The sequence below is a fragment of the Hipposideros armiger genome, unplaced genomic scaffold (genome assembly GCF_001890085.2).
Source record: "Hipposideros armiger isolate ML-2016 unplaced genomic scaffold, ASM189008v1 scaffold_612, whole genome shotgun sequence".
Lineage (NCBI taxonomy): Eukaryota > Metazoa > Chordata > Mammalia > Chiroptera > Hipposideridae > Hipposideros > Hipposideros armiger.
This window is the reverse complement of record NW_017731962.1, coordinates 137422-156779: the sequence shown is the minus strand read 5'-3', so window position 1 is coordinate 156779 and position 19358 is coordinate 137422. Positions and strand designations below refer to the sequence as shown.

General features: G+C 54.1%; 1 protein-coding gene across 4 annotated transcripts in view; it reads right to left on the bottom strand.

The window, feature by feature from the left end:
• The window catches only part of AGPAT3 (1-acylglycerol-3-phosphate O-acyltransferase 3), a 76378-nt gene that overhangs the window by 6737 nt on the left and 50283 nt on the right, over nt 1–19358 (bottom strand). For all 4 annotated transcript variants that reach the window (XM_019625009.1, XM_019625012.1, XM_019625010.1 and 1 more), the window contains 6 exons: nt 16298–16524; nt 8703–8872; nt 7930–8091; nt 6817–6970; nt 6219–6321; nt 2458–2533 (listed from right to left, as the gene is read on the bottom strand). In XM_019625009.1, coding sequence (XP_019480554.1) covers nt 2458–2533; nt 6219–6321; nt 6817–6970; nt 7930–8091; nt 8703–8872; nt 16298–16475 — 843 coding nt within the window. In that variant the 5' untranslated portion in view covers nt 16476–16524. The remainder of the gene's footprint in view (nt 1–2457; nt 2534–6218; nt 6322–6816; nt 6971–7929; nt 8092–8702; nt 8873–16297; nt 16525–19358) is intronic.

Genomic DNA, 19358 nt, shown 5'->3' with positions numbered 1-19358 from the left:
GAACAGTGTTGGGGAATTGGGGAAGGGGAACAGCCAAGTTGTTGTCCTTCAATCTTAGTTGTGGAGGGTGCAGCTAGCTCAGCTCCAAGTCCAGTCGCGCCGCTCAGCTCAACGTGCTGTGTTCAATTAGTTACGGGTGGGCGTAGCCACCATCCCACGCGGGAGTCAAACCGGCAGCCTTGTTAAGAGCACACGCTCTATCCCCTGAGCCACTCTGGCAGCAGCTCAGTTCAAGGTACCGTGTTCAATCTTAGTTGCGAGTGGGCGCAGCCCACCATTCCATGCAGGAGTAGAACCTGCAACCTTGTTGTTAGGAGCATGTGCTCTCACCAGCTGAGCCATATACTGCCACCTGTTGGCAGCTCAGCAGCAGCTCAGCTCGGGCGAAGCATCACTGGCCCATGTGGGAATCGAACTGGCAGCCCTGTTGCTCAGAGCTCTCACTCTTAACCAACTGAGCCATTCGGCCGGCCCCTATTTTGTAATATTCTTAAAGGAAAAGCTTTTGGTGCAGTTGATTCACTCTTTTATAGCTTTGCTTTCTGTTAAACTAATTTACGCTATTTTTATTCTTTTCTTTGTTCTACTCTCTCTGGGTTTACTCTATTTTGTGTGCATGCATTACACGTGTATGTATGTATGTATAATTTATGTGCATGTAAGTGTGTGTATGTGTATGATTATTAACAGGATAAAACGTGTAAGACTTTATAACAGATCCTAATCCACATTAAGAGATGTGACCAACCCCTTTGTGGGCAGTATGTCCTTTCTCTTTGGTTATTCTAAGATCTTCTCTTTGTCTATGGTGTTCTGCAATTTCATTGCCAAGTAGGGGAAGTTTCTTTTTATTTATCCTACCCCAGACTTGAATTTCTTGAACCTGATGAAATTCGTGTTCACCAATTCTAGTTTTATGGTTACCACCTCTGACAACTGCTCTTCGCCATCTCTCTGCTTTCTCTTCCTGGACCTGCTAATAGTTACCTATTGGACCTTCAGTCTGTTCTCTGTATCTTTTAACGTTTTTCCTCTGTGCTGCATTCTGAGCAGTTTCTTCTAAAGCTTCCAGTTTACTAATTCTCTCTTCAGCTGTAGATCATGTGCTGTTTCATCTGCTAAGATTTTCCTGTCAATGACTAGAGTTCTCATGCCCATAAATCCAGCCTGACCTTTCTCAAACCTGACTCGTTTTTTCCTAGGTCTTGCTCTGCTCTTTTCAGTTCCTTCTTTTGTGCTTACTCATTTCAAACACACTGATGTTAGTGTCTGCCTGATCGTCCCAGTAGCTGAGGCTTTCGGGCGGTTTAGTCCTTGCCTGCTGTGCCTGTCACGGAGCCCGTGGTGGCTTCTGGCTCTGAGCTCGTCTCCAGCAGGATCCTACCTGAGGAAACCTTGGGCAGCTTAGGCATGCAGCCATGTTCTTCCAGTTCTGCACGCGCTGCTCTCAGGAACTCCAGAGAGGGTTGCCTGGAACCACTTTTTATGCTGATAGCTTGTCTTTTGTCTTTTTGAACTGTGTTGTTGTTGTATAAATGCACACCCCAAACCTGTATGTGGTCACGCCTGTGGTTATGAATCACCAGGGGGCCTTTCTGAGACCAGGAGAAGGGAGCTTCCGAGTCATTTCCCTGTGCTGGCCGGCAAACGCTTTTCCAGTTTTTAACCTTTCTGAGGGTGGAAGTCTCAGAGGGTCCCAGCTTCACGTAGGGTATTCAGTTCTAACTTCTGCCTTGGGTGAGGTCAAACCCTTATCTTCTGTCTCCAGGTGGGCATTAAGACTCAAGGCTTTGGGGTAAGGGGACCAGCAAACTCTACCAGGAGGGCGCAGCAGTGGCAGCCCGCAGGCTTACCCTGGGTTTTCAGCCCCATTTCCTTTTCCGATCCCTAGAGGCTCCCCTTATTTTCTTGAGAGTTTGTCAGTGCATTTAAAGGGTATTTGTTATGCACTGGAAGGATTTTCTCATTACTAAGCCTCCCACAACACTGAAAACAAAAAAATCTAGTGTCCTGTATGTTTGTGTACATAAAATTAACCAGAAGCAAGAGTCAGGGGTGAGTTATACTATGGGAAAAGAGGTGGGGCTGGGTTTGGGCTTAAGACTCTTTTTATGTCATCTGTATTGTGTCTCATATACTAAATCATACACACACATATAGATACATCTATTATATATCTATACTTTCTTTTACATGAAAAAATGAAACAAATGTGATACAATGTAATCAGCCATGGTTATAGAAGCATTATGTTACCCTTTATACTTTTATCTAGTTTGTTGATTTCTCAAAAGCTAAGAACAAGGGAAAAAAAAGGATTAGACATAAGTACTTGATGCCTGCACAGCACTTCTGATTCCTGAGGACGTCCCCGTGGCAGCTGCCTTCCCCATCAGCTGCCCCTCAGCCTTCTTCCGGCTCCCCCGGCCCCCTAGAGGGAAAGCTGTGTGCCTTTACCTTCTCCTGGTACAGTTTATGAAGCCATTGAGCTGCTCCCTTCTCATCCAGCGGGATCTCTTCCAGAGGAAATCTCCTGTTTTACAAAGAAGGTTGAAAGCAAAGTCAATAACTCGATGCCATCAAACCGAAAACGGGGAGAACCTGAGCATCATGGCTGCTTGCTGGCTTGCTTCTGCTGGCCAACCTCACTCAACTTCCAAAAGCGCACAGACATCAAAGTAACGTTCGGGCATTCTCCCGGGACGCCGTGGGGGTGGCCGGGGGCTGTGGGCCTGCAGGGAGCTGCGGGGGGCGGAGGGGGGCCGGAGGTGCAGCTTGCGGGGGGGGGGTGCCCACGGGCAGTGCAATGGGCCGATCACGCTCCCTCTCCACCATGAGGGGTGATCACTTATTAGCTTCAGCAGGAGCTTTGGTCTCTTTTAATAGTTCGTTCTTTGGAAGTAAGCACAACTCAGGGTATCTTTAGTTAGGCAAAGAAAATTATGTATTTCACAAATGACATCTACTTGTTTCAAATATGAAAAGCGATAGAGATTTAGAACTTTAATCTCAGCTAACAAACAGCTGACCAGTTAAGACACTAACTTATTTGTAAACCTGATCACCAGCTGGGTTACCAGCCCCACCAGTGGAGGGTCGGCCTGGTAAGTAAGATTGGCCGGAGAACCGCTCTCACGGCAACTGTAGTACCTGACGTTGGCCAGCAGAGGGCACAAAGCACGCGCCTGAGCTAGAGTAACTGACCAGCAGGACCATGGTCATCACAGGGCAGGGCTCCCCACCTCGGAGGGGCCCACAGTGAGAGGCCAGATGTAAACCTCCATGCTTTAAGGCATCTCGAAATTTTTGCTCTAAAAATTGAGAACTTTGGTTTGTAAGGGTTATGCCTATCAATCTTTGCCATATTCAAAATGAAAACAGACTACAAACACACACGCCGTCAGGCATCAGAGGGACGAGGCTCGGAAGGGGTCTGTCTAGGAGAGGGGACCGCCTAACGGCTTCACACCCACTCGGCTGTCCGCCCTGACTTCACATGTGCACATGTCACATACAAGTTCTGTGTGTCTGTTACACCATGAAATATATATATTGGGTTGTTGGAAAACCCATGACGTATTTTTTCTATGTTTTTTGTTATAAAAATGCGTCATGACTTTTCCAACAACCCAATAATAAGGATTTAAAATGAGATAAAAATAAATACAAATGAGCATCTATCTCCTGAACTTGACTCAAACCATGTTAGGGTCACTGGCCAGCATGAACCTCCGGCCACCATCACCACGTCACCAAAGCCCTTGGCCTTGCCTGGTCACAGGCCCCTGGACACTTTGCCCACAGAGGATAGGGACTGAGACAAGACCCCAGGGCTGTGAGAGCCTTGGTGTGTTGGATGACAAGTATGTTTTAGACCCATCGGAATATTGCTTTTACTCTAAACCCAAACAGGAAGTGACACCAAACAGGAAGCTGAAGCTTTTTAAAAGTTCTAAGAATATATCTATTCACATAAGATTAGGTAAAGCATCGCCCGTGTTTCCTGCAGCAAAGAGGGAATGAACTGCTGAAAGCTCAAGTCCTCTGCAGCTGGGGCCGGAGTCCCCGCGGAGGCGCCGTGCAGCCTGGTGGGGTGGCTGGGGCACCCTGAGCTGGGCCCAGTGGTCTACCCCGGCCCCACCACCTGCCCCCTCTGACCGGGGCAGCTGAGACTGTGACCACCGCCCACCCCTCACTACAGGACAAGAGCAGGACCTGCCTCCAAGTCGTGTGAAGATGACAGACCAGCGAGGGTGAGGGCTTGACATAGCTCACCACTGCCATCGCTGTCCTGGACCACATTACGTGTTCTAGTCGGAGCCACAGCCAGGGAACAGGAGCATCCGGGGCCCCCGAGATCTCCCAGCCCCCGGGGCGCCCCCGCCAGGTGTTTCCTCGGCCCCCAGGACGGAATAAGGGACCCTACACTACGCTGAGCCAGGCCACCGCAAACTTCAGAAGGGAAAAACCACCCAGCTTATTATTTATGTTCACAAAACGATTCCTGGAGATTTCCTGTCGTGTGGCCAGAGCTGGGTGGTATTGTTTTAAAACATACAAGCTGAAGCTCTCAAGACTGGAGTGGAGTGGGCCTGTCAGAGCCTTCGCAGGTCCCACTGACCAGGATGGACACCAAGCCGGCGGAGGTCGGATGGCAGACACAGGCGCCACCACAGAGATGGAAGGGCTTGTCTCTCTGGGCAACTGGAACGACGGGGGAGACTGCAAGTTCAACCAGGAGGAGCCAGACAGGGGACGGCCTGAGCGGCCTGGGCTCTGCCTTGAGCGGGAAGCAGCGTCTCAACACCATTTTACTAATAGAGGGGTTCCAAGGTGGCTTTCAGTTAAAAATATTTTGCAGGGGGGATTATGTTCACGAGCCAGAGAAGCCTGGAGACAAAGCGTGGCAGTGAGAAATGCGGCCACCATCTGGGTGTGACTGGACTTGACCCTGTGTTACAGAAATGAGGGCTGCTCTCTGTGGGAGGTCACGCCTGCATCCCAGAACAAAGCGTGGGGCTCTGCAGTGGACACCTGGACACCTCACTCCTGTCTTGTCTCACTGGTGCCGGGAACACTCAGGATGGAACCTAAAACGGACCCTCCTCCTGCTGACCCCCTTCGTTTCAGACACAGATCCCTCAAATTCTGGGGCTCAAATCACCAGTGCCAGCAAAAGTCACGTCAGTGCAGCTTCAGGCCTGAAGGTTCTGTGGGAGAGCCTGCACTGCGGCCTCTGAACAGATCTGGGTTCTACCCTTGGGGGAAAGGTCAGCCACGTGACTGTAGTCCCCAGGGAACCCCACAACCTGTCAGACTTCAGCAAGGCCTGGGAGGGGACGGCTCGAGCTCCCACGGAGGTGACGGGGAGGGTGCGCCCCGGCCTTCCTTCCTGCAACGCCTTCCTGCGGCCACGGCACTGAGCACATCTGTGTCCACCAGCCACTGCCCCTCAGAAACCTGGCGCTGGTTCCTTCACCTGCCCCCATCCGTCTCCAGCCTCCCGCTTTGCATACAGCAAGCACTCAATCCACGCTCACTGCACAGTCAATAGGAACCGTTTCTGATAATCCAAGGACATTTTAAGGGCTCCGTAGGGCCCCACCTCTGACTGAGTTTCCCTACTTGGGTGCTCAGGGTCCCTAAGGCCACCGGGCAGCTCTGCATTAACCAGCTCCCATGTCCCACCAGTGGGACGTCCCTGAACATACGAGCCTACGGCCAGTTACGGGGGAGCCTGCTGGGCTCAGCCCCAGGGTCACTGGGAGCCAGAGCCTGAGCGCCACCGACGTCAGCCGCAGCCCTGACGCTCCCTTCTCTCCTGGCGGCCTGCGAGCCACAGACCTAACTTGTCCTGCACCCTGAAAAAGGGACCACGGAGCCCCTCAGGCCAAGGCAGCTGTCCTTCGCCCTGTGGAAATCCGTCACTGAGCAAGTTTTAGCTCAGCCTCTTTCGAAAGCCTCTGTGCTCCCTCCGGGGGAGGGGTCACTCCTCCCCAGATCATTTGCAACTTCCGGCCTTCACCTCACAGCCACTCATTCATTTTGTCCGATGGCCAGTGGTTCCTGCGTCTGTCCCCGTGTCTGCCCATCCTGGGTGGAGGGACTTTGGGTGCCTCCACGTGGGGACAGCCCGGGAGGTGGGCGGGGCCAGGTGTCAGGGCTGGGACACGGGAGGGGGCAGCGGCAGGACAAGGCCCCCCGGGCTCCGCGCTCACCTCACACACATGTCCGCCTCATACTTCTTTCCATAGAGGATCCCCAGCAAAGACGGGTTCTTGTTCCTCCGGAAGTTCAGCGTGACATCGTAGACGGCTGCGACTGTGAGGATGGAGGGGTGAGCCGGGCTGCCAGCCTCGCCCACGCGAGACCAGGGGCTTGTCACATGGGTCACCTTTGCTTTGGGTTCTCGTCTTTAAGTTGGGCATGTAGCTGATTGCATCCACTGTGCTTCCTGACGAGTGTGCCTTTCAGTCCGCCCTCTGGCCGCCTCCTAATTACGTGTCCTAACTGTCCTCTGCCCCTGTCTTTTATCCTGCCTCCTTTCGGGTTCATCAGCCACATCGTTTTTCCTTTATAAGATCTTCAGTTATATACTTTTAAAATTATTTCGGCATTTCCATTAACTCGCATTTTATCACCTCGAAAATGACACAAGAGTCTTACAACATGTTCACTCCGCTCACTGGGGTCTCCCTTTCCTGTCCCGTATCTTACATGCGACTCGCTCGTGTAGGTTTGACCCTTTTCATTTCTGGCCTCATGCGGGGCCCCGGGGATGGTGGTGTCCCGCTCAGCAGTGACGTGGGCCCTTACCTGTCCCGCGCAGGCACTGGACTGCGGTGGTGAAGCCCCTGGTGCGGGGCAGCAGGTGGTACTTGAGGACGGGCAGCCCCTTGGAGACCGCCACCTCCATGCTGACGCGGTGCTTCTTCTCTGTGAAGCGGGTGCCCTCACAGTACAGGAGAAACTGGGACACAGACACGGGGACGCCGCTTAGCCCAGGTAGGAACTCGCACCTAATGGGCTCGGCCGTCTCCCTCACGTGTGGCCTTGACTGGCAGCAAAATGTTTGCTGCCCCATTTGTAGAAATGACATCAGTGCTCTAATGACAAGCACATGGCAGGGTTTGAAACATTATTGGGTTGTCAGAAAAGTCATGACGTATTTTTTCTATGTTTTTCGTTGCAAAAATGCGTCATGGCTTACTTTCCCGACAACTCAATATTTTACTTTCGGGCTGCGACCCGCACTCTACCACACAAATTCCCTCACCAAATAGCTAACAGCATCACACTGATCTCAAAGGATGCCAAAGAGAACTTTCCAGAAGGGAGGCACCACGAAGGTCCCTGGGCAGAAGCCTTCTGGCCGCTGAGTGAACAATACATGAGAGGTGGACACGCTAAATCAGGAGCCAGCTCTCAAAGGACTGTCACCCTCCAGAAGGAAGGAGGAGAGAGAGAGGCAGGAGATTCAAACCGACTGGCCCTGATCATCGTGGCTGCAGTCCATCAAACCCACCTGAGGGGCCTGAAAACCCGCCAAGCCGCCAGGTCCTGCTGCCATTACAGGTGGGGGTCAAATGTCCTGTGCTTCTGCCCTGACTGACGGCCTGGCAGACTCGCCCAGACCTACAGGTCACTGGTTTGCCCTGAAACCCTCCTCTAAGGAAGTCCCTCCCTGCAGAGGGGGCTCAGCCTGGGCACTGGTGGGGCACCCACACTCACCTGAGCAGGGAGGCACCCACCTCCTTCCCTCCCGGCACCCCGAATGTGGAGACAGGTGGCCCCGAGCCACAGCCCCGAGGGCGGGACCCGCTGCCGGCCTGCCCACTCGCGACCCGGTGGCGTTCACGCATCTGAGCGGGGCGGAGGTCTCCCGGGCGTGCGCGGCTGCGTGCCTGCGGCAGGCGTGCAGCGACTCACCCACATGTACTCGGGGTAGTCGGCCAGGCGCCGCAGCCCCTCGATCACGGTGTCCCGGTCTTCCTCCCACTTGCGCTTGCAGAACACGATTTCCAGGAAGTACCACGTCCAGCCGATGAGGGGCACAAACAGCAGCTCCCGCTTGGCCAGCACCTTGGAGCTCTGGGGGGAGGGGCAGCAGATAGCGCACCAGGCCGCCAGGTCCCCTTGGGCCCCCCCGGGACTGCCGTGCTGTCTGGGGCCTTCGCTGTCAATGGGGACACCCTGACACTGAGTGTGGCGCCTGGGGATCAGCTTGACCCCGAGAGTCCAGGCACGTGTCCATCTGATGGAGGGGGAAACCGAGGCGCAGCCTGGTGGGAGGGCAGGCGCCCAGGAGGCAGCCATCTGACTGGCCGCCATCTACGGATAGTCACTCCTCAGCCTGGCTCAGGGTGGTGACATTCCGGGCACCTCACTCACCCAGGGAGCTTCAGGGACTCACAAGGTAACAAGTAAGGGCTAGGAGCGGAAAAGTAGGAACTGCCCCATCTCAGAAGAGGCCCGAGGCAGCTGAAGGCAGCCGACCATCCGAGGCACCCTTGTCAGCCATGCATGCAGACTCCTAGCTCAGCGGACCAGGGGCTAAAACTCCAAGGAGCCACGCCAGCACCTTCCCGGGACCCCACGTCTCTCACCCCCACATCCCCCCGGGGCCCCCCGTCACTCACCCTCACATCCCCCCAGGGCCCGTCACTCACCCCCACATCCCCCCGGGACCCCCCGTCACTCACCCCCAGCACACCAAACCGCTCGCACATGGTCCACCCGCAGAGGAAGTCAATCTCGAAGTTGTGATTGAGGATGATGACCACATGCTCCTTCCCGAAGCGCTCCATCGTGGCCTGGTCGGTGAAGAGGGTGCAATCGGTGCAGGACCACCACTCCAGCAACATGACCAGCTCTGCGGGCACAAGGGGGGTGTCGGCGGCGTAGGCCCAGCCCGGCCTTCCCTCCCCAGGAAGCACAGGCCAGGCCCCAGCTCTGACGCAGGCGGGACTCGTCCAGTACTGTCACCTACCATGTTTCCCCGAAAATAAGACCTAACTGGAAAATAAGCCCTAGCATGATTTTTCAGGATGCTCGTAATATAAGCCCTACCCCAAACATAAGCCCCAGTTAAGATCATCAGCCAGACATGACTGTTTGAATAAATGTAGATTTTTGGACATGAAGGAATGAATACATGTAGATTGTTGGAGCAAAAATTAATATAAGACCTGGTCTTATTTTCAGGGAAACTGGGTAGACTGGGTTTTGTTGCTAGAAATGACTTTTGCTGGTTTATATTAAATAAAGTAAGTTTTCCTAATTTATTTTGCAGGATGTCAAAATAAATGTTAGGAAGACCACTTCATGGATGGTGTAGATCCCCCACCACTGCGCTGTCCACCTGAAGCTGAATAATATTGAATGTCAACTATAATTTAATATATATATATAGTCACAGGATGTAAAGTACAGCATAGGGAATAGAGTCAATGGAATTGTAACAGCTATGTACATGTCAGAGGGGCACAGATTGGGGGAGGGGGTTATCACTTTGTGAGGGGTGAAATGTCTAACTATTACATTGTTCTGCACACCTGAAACTAAAAAAAAAAAAAAAAGTCAAGGGAAAAGGCAAATAAAACTTTCAGGAAGACAAAAAAGTGGCAGAGGAAATGGAGGAAAGCCAGCATTTTAGACAGCTATTAATATCTTTATCATTATGTCCAGTCACGATTGTCACATGTGCTATGGTTTGATGGAATACCACACATTTCATCCATGGAGTGGGGGTGAAGGGTGGGTTCGGGCACACAAGAGAGCACTGGGCCCCCATGGTCAACCGGTGTCATGCCCACCACGGCAGGTGTCCTGAGAAGGGTGACCTCACAGACCAGGAAGCAGTGCTCAGGCTCAGGGGTGACAGGGCACTGCCCCACTGTTTGTGTGCTGGACCCCATCCCATCCATTTTCCAAGGGGGAACCCTTGGGGGTGGGTGCCAGGAAACGCTGATGGGCAGCACAGCCCAGAGCTTAGAGACTGGACTCCGAGCGTCAGGTTCCCCCTTTACAGAAAGGAGATAACTGCAGCTTCCTCACAGGGCTGCTGGGAAGACTAAATGGGGTACAGCACGTGACATTAACAGCTGAGAACACGGCCTCTGGGGTGTCATCTACACCAAGTGGGACCCGGACAGATGGTCCGTCTCAGACAACGCCTGAACGGTCATGTGTTACAGTCCTTCCTACCTGACGGGCAGTCAGAGAAGCCACAAAGGGGTCGGTTGACCATAGCATCGAGGGACCAGAGAGGGCCCCAAGGGGACGCAGGCCGGGTCAAGAGAAAGGCCACTCGTCAGAGGCAAACTCAGCACTTACAATGAGCCTGTAAGCCTGTCCGCATCCACCCAACATTCACGTGCACTGACTTAACAGTGCAGGGACAGGAAAACAGACGGATCTGAGCAGACGTTCTCCAAAGCCGACAAGCACATGAAAAGATGCTCAGTGTCATCAGCCAACAGGGAAACGCAAACCAAAACCACGGTGAGGTACCTTCCCACCCACCAGGATGCTACCGTCAACAGACGGACAACGGCAGGCGTCGGCAAGACAGGTGCAGCAGGGACCCCACACGCTGCTGTCGGGGGTGTCAAACGGGGCAGCCACTTTGGAAAACAGCTCCAGAGAGAGAGCTACCAGATGACCCGGCACTGCCACTACTAGGTATATGCCCAAGAGAGATGAAAACAGATGTCCACCCCAAAACTTGCGCACGAATGTTCACAGCAGCATTGTTCACACAGCCCAAAGTGGAAAAATCCAACTGTCCATCCGCTGATGACAGAGTGGATAACACTGTGTATCCATGTGGTGTGCTATTATTCAGCTGTAGCAGGAATGTGGCTCTGACACCTGCTACAATGTAGACCAGCCTTAGAACCATCACTGGGTGGAAGAAGTCACTCATAGGGACCGTGCCCGGCAGGAATCCATGTGCATGAAATGTACAGACATGGCCAATCCATAGAGACAGGAAGTAGACCAAGTGCCAGGGGCTGGGAGAGGGAGGGATGGGTGAGTAGTCAATGGTACACTGTTTCTTTGGAGCTAAAAATGCTCTAAAATTAGATGGTGGAGATGGCTGTACAATTCCATGAACATGTAGACATAAAAAAATGCATTTAAGTGGACCCACGTAGTTCCAAGCCGTGTTGCTCAGGGTCAACAGTGTTTTGACTGATGCTGGGGATCTGTATGTGGGGGCGCTGCTTCCAGTTACACAGGATTCCCCTTTGCGTGGGGGTCGGGCACCTCAGGGTCAGCGGCAGGCGCAGCGTCGAGGACTTACGCACATGGATAACCGACACATCAGCCCAGTCCTGACTCCTCTATGCTGCCTTGAGTGTGACCATTTCAGGGCCTCAGGCGAGTGGGGCCCTACAGTGCTGTCCTGCGGCCAGCTTGCTTTCCTTGGCACGATGTCCTCCATGGTCACCGACGCTGCTGCGTGTGGCAGGCTCTCCTGCTCACCTAAGGCTGGACGACAGCCACCATGTGGACACACCGCGTCTGCTCACCCACTTGCCCGTTGGTGGACACTGATGTCGTTGCTGCCTCCTGGCTGGGTCGGTTCTGAACGCCTTCTCACTGATACAACAGTCGCAGGGCGGTGCGTGTAGCACACTGGACAGGAGCCTGGACTCTGACACCAGCACGCTGCCCTGACCCCCAGGACGGCCCTAATCAGCTGTGTGACCTCCGCCCGTCAGAGGGGCGGTCGCTACCCCACGGCAGGGAGGGCTGGGGGTGCCCAGGCCAGACCGATGCTCTCAGGAGTTGCTCTGACGCAGACGAAACGCTCAGTCAGTGCTGGCTTTGGCTGGCCCGGTGGAGGCGGACACACGGAAACCCCGGGTGGAGGCAGGGATGGTGCGAGCTTGGGCTTGCTGACCCACACCTTCCTCACGCTGGCACTACGGCCAGGTGCAAAGGACCCTGGCTTCCATGACTGCCTCCCAGAGGTCACCTGCGGCCATGTTCCAAGACAGGCTCAGAACAGGTGCCTGCTGCGCTAGGCGTGCCCCCCACAAGGCCACGCCGGGCCCTTGATGCTGATCGCTAACAGGTGTACAGGACACAGCAGACACCCCAGCAGCACCCCGCCAGGCGGACACAGGACTGCGTTCAGACCGCGCACTTTATTCCAAGGTGCTCACGGCGTCGGGAAGCCCGTGCTGTGCTGCTACAGTTAAAGCCTCTTCGGGTTGTCGTCATCACTGGACAGAAGCCCAGGCCAGCAGCCAGGACGCAGGGGCCTTCACGGAGGGAAGCGTCGTCTGTGGCTGCAGGTGGGACACGCGGATGGCGTTCCCACAAGCAGCTTCCTGTCCTCCAGCTTGCTTACTTGAGCCAGCGCTCGAGACCTCCACCATTCTGATCAAGCCTGAGTCTGGCCCAGGGGGAGCCTGCCAGGAGGAAGGGGCTGCAGACAGACAGACAGACAGACACGGGTCAACGCCCCGCAGATGTTCTAAGGAGAACAAGGCCACTGCGTCCTGCGGCAGCTGTGGGGTGGCCCGTTCTGCTGACTGCGAGACACATGGGTCCCCCCGGGTGGTCACCGACAGCCACCAGGCCTCACGGCCGCAGTCTCCTGGCCATCAATACGGGGGATATTCTGAATCAGGAGTTTTGCTGGTTGGCTCGCGGGCCCACGTGAATTTCTCTCTGCGATTTCCTTCATTCAGAGAGATGCTTGCCCTTGCACACAATGAGCTGGCCGTTTTCTGCACATTTCATCCACCGATTTAAAAAAACTCAGAATTGGCCTAATAATAGTAATCAGTTATTGAGCCTTGCTGTACACATACTCTGTGCATTCATTTCATCTTGATACTACAGCAGGGAGGTGGGTGGCTGTATCTGTGTTTTACAGACGAGAAGGGGTAAAGCCTGGGCCCAGGCCAGCAGGGAGCCAGGCCGTCTGGTTCCACACCTGTGTCGTTAGCCTGGCCACCCCATGGCCAGATGACATGGCCGCACGGGAACGGGCACAGGGTGGGCGGCGAGAAGGCCAGGTGTCAGAATGAGAGGGATGTGTGCAGAGCTGAAGGGTTACTGATACAGTAACATACTCCAGCTCTCACTGTATGCCCGCGGAAGTGGGGAGAGGCTCCCACTTAGCTCGGATTTGAGAAGGACTCCCGCTCATGTATTGAAGAAATAAACTTAAGTGGAGGATGTCCCCACATTCAACAGGTCACCTGGGGGGAGTCCCACAGGCATGCGGGTTCAGGCGACAGGAGCAGGCTGGTGCTTTCCAGGAGTGTCTGGTCCCTTCCAAATATTGGGGGACGCTGTGTTCATTTCAACTTCGACTTCGCGTTTTTTCTATTTAGTTACTTTTACTTATTTACTTTTCTTATGCACATGCTTTTTTCTTTCTTGCATTTAAAAAAAAATGAATTGGTCTTTGCGTCTTTAATGCATCTTTCTAACAGTTGGGGGTCATGTCCGCTCTCTCTGTTTTCTGTTTACACTCAGTCAATGCGTCTCACGCTGAGATGTCCATTCTAACAAATCTGAGAACGACAGTCCAGGCATGGGTCACCCCATTCCTGCCACCAGGCCACCCCGGGGCCAGTCCCGTCTGTTCTCAGCCTCACAAACTGGGCATTACAATTATTTTCTACGACTGTTTAATTTACCTGCTTACCAGTCCCTCTTGCTGCCATTCTTTCGTGAATCTCAGAACCTGCCTGTGTGACAGGACACGCTTTGTTCTTACTGAAGAACTCCCTGACTGCTCTTGCTTTTTGTTTACCTCAGGCTGTTTCTATCTCGCTCTCGTTGGACAGGTTACTTTGCTGGGTCTGGAGTCCTGGGCTGATGGTCACTGCCCCCTGAGAGGCTGAAGGGACCCCATCTCTGGCTCCGATGACCACCGTCAGTCCGTCAGCATTTGTGGGCTCTAGCTCTGCTCTCCGGGTATTTTGAGAATTGTCTTGTCGGCTCTGATGGTTTGTGATTTCATGGTGACGAGTCTAAACGTGGGTCTCTGTTGACTCACCCTCCTTCCAGGGCTACAGAATCACGTTTTTCAGCAGCTTGGGGGACTCCCCAGCCGTCATCGCGTCCATAGCTGCTTCTCCTTAGCCTCTCTCCCAGGACAGGAGTCCAAGCCTGGTCACAGGACTTCTCCTCCTCTCTGTGCATCTTTTAACTCCTGTGTCGTATATTTTTGCCTTGTCACTCTGCCGCGCTCTGGGTGATTTCTTCAGGTTTATGTTATGTCCAGTTTACCCATTCTCTCACTGGCTGTTTAATCTGATGTAACATTCATTCACTAAGATTTTATTTTTAAACAAGTCCTACAATTACAATTTTTACTTATAGAAGTTCCATTTGGTTCTTTGTCAAATCTGGCCCCTTTGGGTGGTCTTTTGTCTACATCTATTCTTGCATGTTTGTGGTTCTCTGAGTTCCTATTTGATTTGTCTAAATCTATTTTAGATACTCTCCCAAGTGTATTTCTGTTTGTGCTGAGCCCACAGGCACTGCTGACCAGCTCCACTCCGCCCATTTCTCGGGGGTCCTGTTTACATTCAGTTCCCTCTCTTACAGCTGGCCAAGCGGGGGGTTTCTGAAAAGCAACACCGACCTCCCACTTCAGCCCCCGCTTTTGCTCACAGGGATGGGGAGCTAAGAGATTTCCTTTACTTACTGGGAACCCAGCAGTGCATTTAAAGTGGGCTTTATCCAGGGTTTAGCTGTTTTGTAGTGTTTTAACTTCTGCTGGAAGTGGAGTCTATAATTTAGGTTTTATTAATTAGCATGTGCCCTTTTGGTATGCATTCATCTTGCCCAGTTATACTCACATATAACTCATTTGTATGTTTTATGTTATAGGATTTCTAATTCTCACTTCACACACACACACACACACACACACACACACACACACACACACACAATGTAGCCTTTTATTTAGGAAAAAAAACCCAACCACCCTGGGAACTGAAGCTATTTCGCATTTAAGGCACGCTAAAGCTAAGGGTCAGGCTGCTGGTCTCTTTAGAGGCAGCAGAAAGTCACGTGCATACAGGCTTATGTGTTATATATATGATATACTGTGATGTAATGTGATATAATGTAACATAATATAACATAACATGTAATATATGGACACCAACAACCTCTTCAGCGCCATTCTCTTACCAGCTTGTGACCTGGGACACACTATTTCCCGCGTGACATAAAATGTGTTTATTTTCTCTTTCTTATAAAACAAACATGTTCTTGCTAAAAAGTAAGCAGCTCGACAGTAAGTAGTAAAAAAGTGAACGTCCTTCCTTCCTCCACCCCCGGGACAGTTCTCTGCCCTGTTCGCCCTCTCAGCGTTTTCTGTGCATGTACCCCTACAAACACGTGCAGGCACATCGCACATACGTGTCTAAAACTAAGCCAACGGCACCACACCAGGTGCTGTGTTGTACACCTTCCTTTTTCACGTAAGTGTGTTTGGAAGCTGGGTCTCTGTCAGCAGAGAGAGAGACCGTCTTGTCTCCTCGCTGGCGCGTGGGGCTGTGCTGGGCGGACACGGCGTGGTCAGTGTGCATTCACGGGCACGTCGGCCGCTGCAGGTGGTGCTCACGTGAAAACGGGGCAATGAGAACATCTGCGTGACTGTGCTTCTGCAGGTGTCTCTCTGGGTTACATTCCCGTTTTGTGGGACAATTGGGTCAACAAATACAACCGTGGGAGTTGCTGCTGGCTTCTGGCACACTGCCCTCCGAGACGAGCCCCGTCCCCCAAACACGGCGCGAGAGCTCACCGCTGTCAGCGGGGCGTTGTGTCAATTCTCGGTGCGTCCACCTGACAGGTGGAGATGATGTCACACGTACAAACACACACACAGACACAGCACGTAAAGTAGACACACACGTCTACACATGTCTAATTAGACAGGTAAGAGTCCTTTTCTGTCAGAGAGAGACACCAAAATATTTACGAGTGGAGTGACAGGCCACGTGAGGGGTGCCTCGCAGTCCTGCAGTGTGCGTGGCTAGGGGACAGTGAATCAGGACTGGCCACATCCTGGCAGCTAGTCAGGCTGGTAATGGCAGCCTGAGTTCATGACGATGTTTCCAAATGTCCCAAGCACTGCGTTAAACCGCGTGACACTGCCACCTCTGTGGGTCCAAACGGATAAGTGTGGGAGTGTCATGTGGTTCAGCCTAGTGACGTGCTTTGGGTTGAGCGTCTCCCCACTTGTTTGCCCCCCCCCACCGGCATAAGCGCCCCCTCCCCCACAGGGCAGGGCACTGGCGGTACTCACGGCTCCAGAGCGAGTAGGCGAGGCGACAGTTCAGCCGGCGGTAGAGCTGCTTGTTCACGGGCCAGAGGACGAGAGTGCACAGCTGGACAAAGTTGATGATCAGCCCGCTCACCACAAAGACGAACCCGATGAGGACGTGCACGACGAACTGGGTCTTCAGCCAGGCGAGCAGGCCCATGGTCGCTACTCAGTAGCGAGTACAAGGTCCTTCACGGAGAACAGCCGTCCTGGAAGGGACAGTGTCAGCGGTCAGGGGAGTGCCAGGGGCCCAGGGCCCAGGCTGCAGGCAGAGGGAGGAAAAGCCCGGGTCCTCGCACCAGAGCCCCAGACTGCAGTGCCTGAGGACAAGGAGCTTTCCTCTGCAAGTAACATACAGGGCACACAGGTGGCCCGACACACACGCCATTCATACCTGTGTCATGCACGCTCACAACACACACGTGCATACACGTACACACCACACCACACACACAACACACACAGGCCCACACATATAAGAGAAGAAAAGACTAGAAGAAATACACCCAAATATCATTAATAGTGATTATCTCTAGGGGAGGGCATTATGGGTAATTTTTAGAGCATCGCATTTAAAAGATCAAAGCTGCACATGAAGTCTTCTAAGCTAAAAGGCTTTTGTTTTGGTTTCTAACACAAATACGGTGATTCCCCCAAGAACGTAATGAATTTTTCTCCCTTTTCTTCAACATGAATGTCTTAGTTCCAAAGGGGAGGCCAGCGCTCACATTCTGTGGCTGGGTCTGCTCAGGGGGCTGCCTGAGAACTCCCCTTGTGAGGAGAGAATCCTGGGGAGCCGGGATCCAACCCCTGGCAAGTTCAGAGCTGGCACGCGCCATCGCAGGGCCTCCCTGCAGTGAGCCCTGCAGACCTGGTGCATTGGGGTGGGGGTGGAGCTGGCCCTGGGGCGGCGGCACAGGTTCCCTCAGCCCCCAGGGCCAGTCCGGCTGCACCACGCAAGCTGAGCACCCCGGGGGCACCCGGGGCCGGCTGCCCACTGCCCAGTGTTCCTGCGCCAGAAACAGTGTGGCGTGACTTCCCAGGCTGTCATAAAAGGGTCCCTCGCATAGCTGGCCCTGGGGGAAGCCAGCTGCCACGGTAGGACACTCGAGCAGGGGGTCCCTGACGTGGAAGGAGCCGAGATCTCGTGCCAGACGAGGGAGCCCCCGTGGCAGCTGACCCTCCAGGCCCAGTCAAGCCTTTAGATGCCCGCAAGCCGTAAGTGACACGGACCCACCTGGCCAGCTGTGTTTAAAGTGGTGACCCCGAGAAGCTGAGCGTAATGGAGGTGTAGTGTTGCCACTATGTGTTGGGGTCATCTGTTACACAGCGTGAGGAAATGAATTCATTGCTCTTGTGAGTTAGTGTCACTGATACTCTCTGAACACAAAGGGAAGAAAACCCAACAGGGACAGCAAGGCCACTTATCAGGTGTGGGACTGTGTTCTGGGGCCGCTGCAAACCCCCCACACACTAACTCCCATCCCCCCCCCACCCACCCCCACCGCGAGAGGACATTGCTATTGTCCCAGTTGACAGAGAGGTCAAGTGACATGTGCAGGGTCACACGGTGAGTAGCAGTAGGAACAGCAGTGAGACCCAAGTCCACGCGCCCTTCGTGGGGCCCTCACGGGCGGGGCCTCTCCGAGAGGCAGAGTGTGAAACACGCCGGCCAGACCAGGCCCGGGGCCGGCTTCTTTGCGGCACTACTGATAACGGCTTCAATCAGACCTAAGCTGCTGCCCTTCACCTGGTACCCAGCCTGGCACCCCGTAGGCGCTCTGCACCCCAAAGCTCCAGGAGACCGGGCTCTACCCTCACCCCTGCCATCCTGGGTCCGGCACATGGCTTCACCATGGGAGCCAGAAAAACTGGGACCCCCAAAAGCCAGATCCAACACTGGCACATCAGCCGCCCCTGGTTCCGTGCCAGACCTGCTGACTCCATTGCTAGGGCATGAAATACAAGAATCGAATTTCAAATCGGCTTCACTGAGGTAAACTTCACACGCAATTCAGAAGAGGCACTGGCTGGGTGCATGGCGCGATGACTCCACTGAAGCCACCGCCGCGATCAAGGTAACAGACTTGCCATTGTCCCCCCAGTCACCCCAACTCCAGGCCCCGCAGCAACTCTCCACCTTCTGACACCAGGTCCATCTTCCTTTCCTAGAGCTTTGGAAGCCCAGTCCCATGGCATCTGCCTGGTGGCCCTGCCTGACTGCACTGTGACCTTGCATGGTCTGCAGCCCCAGCCTGTGCATCTCCCTGCCAGTGGCACCAGGTGTCTGCAGCCTGCGGCGTCACGAATGAGGCCACCCTGCCTATGTGCACGAATGCAGACTTTCACTCAGGAGTCCATTTCACTACTGTCTGGCACCGCGAAGCGGTCAATCCCTGGTCTGTCCCCTGAATCTGGAAGTGCATCCACAAAAGCCCCAGAGAGCCGTGCCACCCTCTCAGCCCAGGTCCCTCACGCCCGGCCACCGCACCCCAACCACTGCTGTCTGGAACGTGGATGTCTCAGGTCCAGGGGCCTCCGTGGCCCAAGCCCCCGGGCACGTGGGAGCCTTGACAGGGCTGGTGGACGTAGCGTGGGGCTGGCCGGGCGTGGATCTGCATGATGATAGCCAGCCTTCCAGGTGACCCATGCTCTCCGCCTGCCCTCCCATCCAGAAGCAAGTGCAAGGCAGGCCCGATCACGGTCCTTCCCGTGGACTTCAGCTGCCCTCGGCTGTGTATTTCTGTTGGCTCAAACGCTCCCATGTTACCACGCAGCACCATAATGACCGAACTGTATCCCAAGTGGCAACAGGCAAGCCGAGGGGGAACATGAGGTGCCTGAGACGGTCCTGCCAGCTGTCTGCCAGGCCCCCCGGCACCCCCGGGAGGGACCTGCCGTGGGCTCTCACCGCGGCCGCCCCTCTTCCCACACGCTGCCCTGCTGCTGACCTCCTGCCTGGGTTGTCGACGCCCCAGGTGTAAGGTCACTGGCTTCACCGCTCACTGTGGGCCACCAGCTGCAGGGCAGGGGCGCTCCCACC